Source organism: Hakea prostrata, chromosome 8, assembly GCF_041222555.1.
Source record: "Hakea prostrata isolate BN-2017 chromosome 8, UWA_Hpros_2, whole genome shotgun sequence".
Taxonomy (NCBI): Eukaryota; Viridiplantae; Streptophyta; class Magnoliopsida; order Proteales; family Proteaceae; genus Hakea; species Hakea prostrata.
Window position 1 is genome coordinate 16116247 of NC_142607.1, and position 10673 is coordinate 16126919.

Sequence of the window (10673 nt, forward strand, 5' to 3'; positions counted from 1 at the left end):
TTCCACATATAAGGCAAAAAGTGATGAATGCCTACATGATCTATATCTCATCTTGATGCCCACCCTTGGCAAAATGTTTCAACTCACAATGCTAGAGATGAGTCTAGGAGAAGGAAGCATACTCCTCCCTTGTCGCACATGGTCACACTCACGATCGCATAACATATAGAAGATGAGAAATCTCTCAGTGTAATGGATAGAATCATCCGCGCCATTGGGTGGAATCCATCTCATCTCATCGGGAACGTACGTCACATCCAAGATAGAAGCTAATGACTCAGTGTCTAAATGAATGAATGTACCTCTAACCTGAGACTGGATGGAGAGTAAGGTGCCTCCCCGACAAACTGGGTCCTCAATGAAAGTCAAATTACTATAGAAGTAGCGGATAAGCTTGGGGTAAGCTGGCTCGTCTAGGTTCAACATGCAACTCCACCCTAATGTTGTGAATCTCTCTGCATTCTGCAAAGGAGCCATCGGGAGTGGCTCGATGAATCGCCCATACTCGATGGGTTTGTGTTGGAAGAAATTGTTGTACAAAAACTCTACCTATGCGGTACCAAATAAGTCAGGATGGTGGACTCCCCGACCTCGCCCTCGACCTACGCCTGGTCCACCCATACGACCATGACCCCCACCACGATGAGCCATCTGCTTTAGGGGAGAAATTTCAAAAAAATGAGATGATGTGAATAGTGAAATGAATAGTGCATGAATAGTGATTTTTGCGAAAAAATCAAAAGATGGCGTGAATAAAGTGCAGATTTGAACCAAAATACATGGGGAAGTGAAGAGAATGCTGTGAATGAAGGTAGATCTACAAAATATTCGAAGTTTCACAGACAAAAATGCGAGAATCACAAAATCTAAGCGAAATCTTACAAAAATGGTATGTAGAGAGAGCTTACTTGTGGTTTCGTGGATAAAATGCTGCCAAATCTCTCGTTCGAGCATTGCAAGAAGCTAGATCTATGGAGTAGAACCAAAGCGAGAGAGAGAGAGAGAGAGAGAGAGAGAGAGAGAGAGAGAGAGAGAGAGAGAGAGAGAGAGAGAGAGAGAGAGAGAGAGAGAGAGAGAGAGAGGGTAGAAAATGATGAGATTGGGGATGAGCGGCTGCATAAAGTGCCCCCATGCCTATGTGAGCTCGCGCCACCCGGTCTGACGGGCCGGGTGCACTGGTCACCAGATTGGCCCTAGCGTGGATGGTGCGACCAGCTCGGTTAGCTAGAGGAGACTGATTTGTCGACAGGTCACCCGACCGGCCGACCGATTGGTAACCTCGGCTCTCCTTTCTCTTTTGAAGTTTTGAGACTCGGAAACCCCCGGTCGAAGGGGTGGTCGACCATGTGCGACCTGCCGATCCACCAATGGTTCTCTGGGGCACTTTTATGATGCCTTTTGAGATCGGAAAAGCCCCGGTCGGATGGGCGGTCAAACGGGTGTGACTAGCTCATCCAACCAGGCCCAAAAAAGTGTGTTTTGGGACATTTTTGGCTTTTCAAATGAATTCAATACATGTATATGGTTCAAATTGATTGTTTGCTTGGATTTAATGCAAGAGAATGAGTGTTTGAGCTTGTGTACTTATGAAGTTGGACATGAAGGACTTTAATGAAATCTTAGCCGACAACTCACAAGGCAGTCATCTCAGTCCAGTTCCATCCCGTTGGTGGCCCTGTTTTTGAGTTCCAAGGAGATTTGGGAAAGCATTGTGAGAAGACTATAGTGGCGGCACTCCAAGTCAAGCTCCAAGTCAAGGAGCTAGTTTGGGGGGGGGGGTGCTAAACTATGTTCTTCCATATAAGATAGGAAGGAAGTGAAGTCCATTGAAGACATTGAAGTAATGAAGAACTTCAACGATGTTTTCCCGATGAATTACTCGGAATACCCCCGGAAAAAGAGTTGGAATTTGCCATTGAATTGATCCTAGGAGCTGCACCTGTGTCCAAAGCTCTATACAAAATGGCACCCATGGAGTTGAAGGAACTTCAAGACCAACTCAATGAATTGCTAGGAAGAGGTTTCATCCAACCTAGTGTATCTCCTTAGGGAGCTCCGGTGTTGTTCGTGAAGAAGAAGGATGGAAGCATGATGCTATGTATTGACTATAGAGAGTTGAACAAGCTCACCATCAAGAATAGATATCCTCTACCAATAATTGATGATTTGTTCGATCAATTGAAGGGAGCCTTGGTATTCTTCAAAATTGACTTAAGGTCAGGATATCATCAATTGAGGGTGAAAGCAAGTGACACATGCAAAACGACTCTTAGGACATGATATGGTTATTATGAATTCAAGCTAATGCCATTCGGTCTTACTAATGCACCAGCCGCTTTCATGGACTTGATGAATAGGATAATTCATGATGACTTAGATAAATTTATAATAGTCTTTGTTGATGACATCTTGATCTATTGTAAGGATGAGAAGGAACATCCCGAACACTTAAGGTTTGCTTTGCAAAGGTTGAGAGAAAAGAAGCTATTTGCGAAATTTTCCAAGTGTGAGTTTTGGCTTTCACAAGTGGTATTCTTGGGTCATGTTGTATCTGCTAACGGAATCAAAGTGGACCCAGATAAAGTCAAAGCAGTGGCGGATTGGGATCAACCCAAGTCGGTTACAGAAATTAGAAATTTCTTGGGACTTGTAGGATACTATAGGAGGTTCATTGAAAACTTCTCTAAGTTATCTGCCCCAATGACAAGGTTGACAAGGAAAGGTGTGAAGTTCGTGTGGAGAGAATCTTGTGAAAAGAACTTCCAAGAGTCGAAGAAGAGGTTGACCAATGCACCTGTTTTGACTGTGCTAGATAATTTTGGAGGGATGACTGTTTACACTGATGCATTGAAGATCGGTCTTGTTTGTATACTGATGCACCATGGAAAAATGGTAGCTTATGCATCAAGGTAACTTAAGGAGTATGAGCACAACCATCCCACTCATGACCTTGAGTTGGTAGCGGTGGTCTTCGCTTTGAAAATATGGCACCACTACCTTTATGGAGAGAAGATAGCCTTATTTACTGACCATAAAAGCTTGAAATACTTATTCACCTAGAAGGAGTTGAATATGAGACAATGTCGGTGGTTGGAGCTAGTAAAGGACTACGCTTGTGATATCCAGTACCATTTGGGTAAAGAAAATGTAGTGGCTGAAGCTTTGAGTAGGAAGAGCACCCGAGAAGTGATTGATCTTAATGCACTTAGTAGGTCCTTGTTGAACTCCATCATAGAGTTGGAGTTAGAGATTGTGCTAGAAGGTTCAGATGTGATCCTTGCCACTTTGATAGCAAGGGCTAGTATAAGAGATAGGGACATTACCTTACAACCTTTGGATCCGTTGTTGCAAGAGAAGCTAGAGAAGATTTCTTCGGATCCTCAAGAGGTAATTGATTTTTCTTTATATTCAGATAATGCTCTAATGTACAGGGGAAGAATGTGTGTACTGGAAAATGAAGATATTAGAAAAGAGATTTTGGGTGAGACACATAACTCTGTGTTCACCGTGCATCCCGGTAGCACCAAGATGTACAAGGACTTGAAAGAGCGCTATTTGTGAATTGGTTTGAAAAATGATATTCAGGATTTTGTGGCTAAGTGTGGAACTTGCCAAAGGGTAAAAGCCGTTCGACAACCATCTGCAGGTTTTTTGCAACCACTCCATGTGCCAAGTTGGAAGTGGGAGGACATTACGATGAACTTTGTCACGGGTTTACCTCAAACCAACAAAGGAAATGCCACAATGTGGGTAGTAGTGGACAGATTGACAAAGTCGGCGCACTTCATTCCTATGAAGATTACTTTCACCATGGACAAATTGGCGAAATTATATGTGGATAATGTGGTGAGATTACATGGTGTGCCAGTGAGTATTGTGTCGGATCATGATCCAAGGATCACATCAAAATTTTGGAAGAGTCTGCAAAATGCTTTGGGTACCCAACTAAATTTAAGGACTGCTCATCATCCTCACACATGTGGACAATCTGAAAGAACCATTCAAATCTTGGAGAATATGCTTCGTGCTTGTGTAGTTGACATGAGTGGAAGTTGGGATGAACACTTAGCATTGGTGGAGTTCGCTTACAACAACTATTAGTCTACCATTGGCATGACACCGTTCAAGGCTTTGTATGGACGGACATGTAGAACTCTCCTCTATTGGGATGAAGTTGGAGAGTGAATGATTTTGGGCCCAGAGTTGATATAAGCCACTAGAGCTATGGTTGACTTTATTAGAGAAAGAATCAAGACAGCTCAGTCTAGGCAAAAATCTTATGCAGACAAAAGAAGAATAGACCTTGAGTTTCATGTAGGAGAAAGAGCATTTTTGAAGGTTTCACAAATGAGGGGTGTGATGAGGTTCAACATCAAGGGGAAGCTTAGTCCAAGGTATATCGGTCCTTTTGATATTATACAAAAAGTGGGACCGGTTGCATATTGGTTGGTACTTCCGACATCCTTGTTAGGTGTACATAATGTGTCCATGTCTCTATGCTTCATCAATGCGTAGAGAACCCGAAACTCCTATTACCACAAGAACTTGAAGGATTGAGTGCGGATTTGTCTTATGAAGAAGATGCCACTAAAATTTTGGACCGAAAGGACAAGCAACTCCAGAATTAAACCTTACCATTGGTGAAGATTCGGTGGAAGAAGCCTCGTGGGAAAAGAAAGATGAAATGCGAGCGAAGTATCCTATCCTTTTTGGCGCTTCAGGTATCTCAATTTGGAGGACGAAATTTCTTTCAAGGGGGGAGGAATGTGAAATCCCCCGGATTTATAACCCTTTTAACTTGTGGTTTCAGGACCGCGAACCCGGACCTTGAGTTGGAGACAACTATGGGCCATTCAAGCCAAGCCCGAAGGTTCAGAAGTGGACCCAATGCTAGTGGATGGCCCTAGTGATGACTCGACACCTCTCCTAAAATTTAAGAGGAGAGAGAAGGTCAATCAAGAAGGTATTAAAAGACGATATTGTCATGTCAAAAAACCGACAATGAGAATCCAAATGACGAGGTAAATATACCCAAACGTAGATATTCAAAAGACCTTTCATTCAAGCCAAGAATCACTAGAATCGGACCTTGGTTGACCCCTCAACCAAGGGCCGCTCGATCGAACCTGTTGACCTATCTGGATTGATCGCCCATCCCCAGTTTCTTGGCAATTTTGGTAAAACGTGTTTTAAACCCTATTTTAAGGCTCTCCACCTTTACACGCATTTTCTAATACTAGTGTGGGGCTGATGCTTGGAGAGGAGGAGAAACCAAGGAGAATCTTGGATTTCATCCACACAAAGACGCATTGAGAGTCGGATCATTGTGAGAACATTGAGAAAGGTGAGTGTTCTTCAACCTCTCTTTGCTAAACCTAGGTTTGTGATGTTTCTTTCACAATAAATGTTAGATTTTGGTAGATGGAGCTTATTAAGTGCATTGAATGCTTTGCAATTAGTTCTATTCATATTCCCCTATAGTTTAGAAGTGGTTTGTGTGATTCTCAAAGACACCCGCGGGCACTCGTGAGAGCTAGATTTGGGGCTTTTTGATTGAGACCAAATTGGGAAAAATTAATGATACCTTTAGGTCCCTATTATTGTTAATTAGAAGTTCCCAAAGTCTCATTTCGATCCAACTTTGAATTGGAGGCAAAATATTGAATTTTGCTGAAACCAGGTTGAGACCAATTAACAGATTGGGTTTAGGAAGCATGTTTATGGACCTCTTCGGATTCCCAAATTAATATATACTATTCTCTTATGTGATTAGGAGTTTTTGAGTATAAACATAGACTTGTGAGTGTGAAAATTGGGACTTTGGGCAACAAAAATCAAATCAAAAGGTGAGGAATAAACTAACCATGTCTTGTATGTTTAATATTGTTATTTCAATTTCATTGATGATAGCTTGCTTTATTTTGATATCTATTATTATGTGATTGTGTGTGACTTTGCGTGAATGAAAGGTAAGAATATGTGAATGATTACTGTTCTTTCTTTTCGAATCTTATATTGGTGATGTGAGAATGTATGATAATGAATGATATTGGTTGAGATTAATTCTCTTATTTCAATTTACCACTAGGGTTGTGGGTTTGCCTATTACCCTAGTGACCTTATATGGATGCATCTAGACCAATGTACATGAATGCTAGGTGTCTAGAAGTGTTGAGCTAGATATCCCTATGAGTGCTACTATCCTTCCAGTAGGGGTATTGAAGCCAGTTAACCTGTGATGTCAGTGGCTAAGTCTTGTGTGTCAAGCAGACCCACTGTCATCATAGAGTGGTAGGATTGCATATAATAGATAAGGGCTCCTGCGCGCTCAAGATTGGTAACCAACCCGTGAGAGGACATGGAGAGGATCATGTTCATTATATGTGGATGACCATTGGGTTAAGGAATGGGATCCAACAGACGCTTCTTGTTGAGGATACCATTCATAGGTGGGAAGGTATCGAACCAAAATGGCACTAGGCATGAGGGGAGATATCCGGACCATATGTAGTACGAGACCTTATGACTTTGCATTGGGCCTAGGGTTATTCTTGACACATGCCAAATCTCATGCCAAATGATGATGTGAGAGAGTGGTGACTTATACCCCAACCATGGCATGACATGATTTTACCCAACAACTGCAGAGAATCCAATAGATGTCTCTTGTTGAGGGAGAGTGATTGAGATCGTCCAAAGGAGATTGATGTTTTACCTAATGCGTGTCTACCATAGAGACTTCATGATAGAGTTAGGAGCATAGCATCATAATCATACATTTATTATATTAATGCCGTTACTTACATTATCACCTTGTGAATATGATGTGGAAATTATGATCGAATGCATGACATGAATGTTTAGTTGACCTCACTAAGTTCTCTGGAACTCATTGCTTTATATGTGTATGTTTCTTTAGACTTTTCTACAGGTTATAAGGACCCCACTCTAATGGAGGATCCGTTTCCGGTAGATTACCATGAGGGTATAATTGGAGAAGAAGTGGATACGCATAACGCTTCATGCTCATGTCAAGATTGCTTTTATGGAGTTGGCTTCCAATAGAGAATTTCTTAGATTAATTCTGATGCAAACAAACTGCTCTTCCTTTCAAACTCTGATGTTTATTTTGATCAACATTAGTTAACTTTTAACTTTAGTTAATGTATGATTGTAAACTTAATATTTCAGATTTTATGATTTGATATTTAAACTTGATTTACTCATGTCCTTGGATTTATGCTATATTATATATCTATATGGAATTGTCATTGAACCTTGGTCCTGTAGTGTATCACCCCCACGGGTATTCGGGTATGACTGGATCCGACTGGGTGGGGTGTGACACTTGGACTATTGGAGATCATTTTGTTTTTGATAGCTGAGAAATACATTATCATGTAGTTCTGTATTTGATTCATATTTTATTTCATTCCATTATAAATGTTGCTTGTACTCTTATGTTGATGTGGTGAGACTTTGCATGCTTAGATGGTAACAAGACTTTATATATTTATGTTATTTATTATTCAATTAATTTCAAATCATGTTTGTGAATGTGATGTGTTGGGAATTGGGTGGTTAGTCATTACTTAAATATCAACCCGGGGTTGTTGATTTGCCCATTACCCTTGGTGCCTATGCATTCCTTAGATAATTGTATACATTGTTAATAGATGTCTAGATGCATTGGCTAGACGACCCTTGATGCATGCTACTACCCATTCATTACAGGTATTGAAGTCGAGTGACTCGTGATAGTAGTGGCTGGTCTTGTGGGCGTCCAACACGATGTGTTATTTCCGTGGGGAGACACAGGCCGACTGCTATCAAGCAGTGGGAATGTTGCATATGTGAAGTGTTAGGGCTCGTGGGCATCAAACACAATGTGTGATTTTTGTGGGGAGACACGAAAGGGTCCACCGAAGCATATACGAACAACCATAGGGTTACAAAATGTTAATTCAACATGATGAACGATTTTCGTGGGGATTAACAGTCCTAAGTGAGAACGATATGCAGACCAAAATGGCACAAGAAATGAGAGAAGGTACCTGGATCACATCTAGCATGAAAGGTAGTTGACTTAGCATTAGGCTAGGTTTATCCTTGACACGCGCTAGTACTAATACCAAGTAATGTGGTGAGAGAGTGGTGACTTAATCCCCAACCACGGTGTGATGTGACCGAAAGCCATTGCCAAGGGTTCCCAAAAGAGGTCACCAGTCTATAAGGGAGAGTGACGAGACTTCCCAGAGGAGGTTGTTGTTGTGACTGAATGCGTGTCTGCCAGAGAAACTGCACTTGTTAGAGTTTTGGATCATATTTTCATAATCATACATTATCTCATTTTATTTACACTTTTATACATATTACATATTGTTTCGTGCGTCGGATGCATGATATGTGATCATGTTGACCTCATTGAATTTTGTGGATCTCACTCCTCGAATATATATTTTCTTTAGATTCAGTTGCAGGTTATAAGGACCCCATTTACTTGGAGAGTTCGTTGCCGGTGGAGTCCTACGACGGACCGACGAGCGAGGACCGAGACACATGGCAAGTCATATCCCTACTCGGATTGCTCCTATTGGCAATTTTGAGGCCTTGGAGATATCATTTGGAAATGTAGTTGCCTTGGTTACAATTAGTTGCATTCTCTATCTATTTGTAGACAAGGGCACTATCTGTACTCTTAAATCTTTTGATAACAACATTAAGACTTCCATTGTTAAACATTATTAACCTTTCCTTTAACTTTGATTATCATTTGAGGATAACTGTAATAACTTGTTAATTTGATATATTTTTATTCATTTGCTCTCAGATTATGCTATGTTGTATTATGTGGTTATGGATTGGTCGTGAACCTAGATCTTGTAGTATGTATCACCTCCATGGGTATATAGGTAAGTCTGAATCTGGCTGGGTGGGGTGTAACAATAGTGGTTGTGCTTCTTTCTTGCAATACTAGTTTTATACAAAGAAATAGATATAGTCAAGAGAAGGAGAGAAGCTAACAACATGGTAAGGCTGGGGTCTCCATTCGTGTTGAAAACTTATCAGATGGTGGACAATCCTTCCACAGATTCATTAATCGCGTGGGGTAAAGCCAACAATAGTCTCGTTGTGACAGACCCAATTGATTTTTCTCGTAAGATCCTTCCAGCTTACTTCAAGCATAACAACTTCTCGAGCTTTGTTCGTCAGCTCAACATCTACGTGAGTGTCTCTTAACTAGATCATTTCTATCTCTGCTATCTATGATCAATTCTTATATCTCACTACAGAAAATTAAGATGTCTACATGTTGTTTAATTGACTTGCATCAGGGTTTCAAGAGGGTGGACCCAAATAACTGGGAATTTGCGAATGAGTCATTCTTACGAGGGGCGAAGCAATTGTTGAAGAACATAACGCGAAGGAAGAACAATCAGAGTGGTTCTTTCACTATGCAGATCAAGAAAGAAGATGGAAATGTGGAGGATGAGCAGGAGGAAGGGGAGGATATGTTGTTAGAACTCTCGAGGTTGAAGTTGGAGCAGAAGGCTATAGAGGATGAGCTCCAACGGATGAAGAAGAGGTTACAGGTCACCGAACGACGGCCGCAACAAATGATAACTTTCCTATACAAAGTGGCATTGAACCCTGATCTCATCCCTCAAATCATTCTTGAGAAAGGCTTCATCAGTCGTCTTGGCCATAATAAGAGAAAGTGCATGCTTGAATCAACCCTTTCTTCTTCCGTAGTGGTGTCAGCCACCAAGAGCAGCACAGTGGAGGAAGAGATGTCATTACAGGAGATGGGTTCTGGAGTAGAGAGCTTATGTGATTCACCACTGTTGAACACTTTGCCATGCTTGACGAGTGGAGTAACGCATGATATGTCCCTAATTTCACCAGAGCCTTTAGTCACAACTGCTACTTGGTCTCATCCCATTGACTTGGTCCCCTCTGAGGGCAACTCGGTGATGCTCCTCCCAGAGTTGGGTGTTGGTGAGGCTGCTGGTGTGAATGACACGAGCACACTACCTTATCCATTCAACTTCCAGGGTGGTGGGGGCAATGGCTTTTAGCCATTCTCTTGAAACTTGGCGTTCTATAAGTCGCATTACTACTTATGCAAAATCTATCAATAGCTAAATCTTCATTAGCCAATACTTAGATAGCTAGCTAGCTAAATCTTGGATATCCTTGTCGCCCAGAAGCATGTAGAAAGCCAGATGTAACAAGAATAAATGGCTTCTTTGATCAAAGATGATTCATATTGACTCCTACTTGAAAAAGCTGAGAGGATTGTGTTGCCGTTTGTCATCTTTGAATCTAATTCTCATGCCACTTTTCCTTTTCTTCTTGGTCCACACTGCAAGTCTGCATCACAATTCACTTTAAGTTACAGAAGGAATGTGAAGGAGGGGGAATCTAATTGGATAAATTTTCAGTTGTTGGACAACCTATAGAAACGAGAGAAGAGCTTTATTGATTCCCAATGTAGAAAAGAGAGAAGAGCTTTATTGATTCACAATATAGAAAAAAAGAGGAGCTTTATGGTTAAGTTTTAATTTTGTTTATCTATATCTTGACCTCAACTTTACTAGGTCAATCTAGGTCAACAATGCCACTTTGAACTAACCATAAGTCAATAAAACAATCCATAAATCTAAATCTGC

At 41.1% G+C, this 10673-nt stretch overlaps 1 protein-coding gene across 1 annotated transcript; it reads left to right on the forward strand.

The window, feature by feature from the left end:
• Positions 1-9027: 9027 nt before the first annotated feature.
• On the forward strand, positions 9028-10079 carry LOC149007271 (heat stress transcription factor C-1-like). Its single transcript, XM_089164801.1, has 2 exons — positions 9028-9225; positions 9336-10079. Exons 1-2 carry the CDS (start codon positions 9028-9030, stop codon positions 10077-10079), a joined length of 942 nt encoding a protein of 313 aa, XP_089020927.1.
• The last annotated feature ends 594 nt before the right edge of the window (positions 10080-10673 follow it).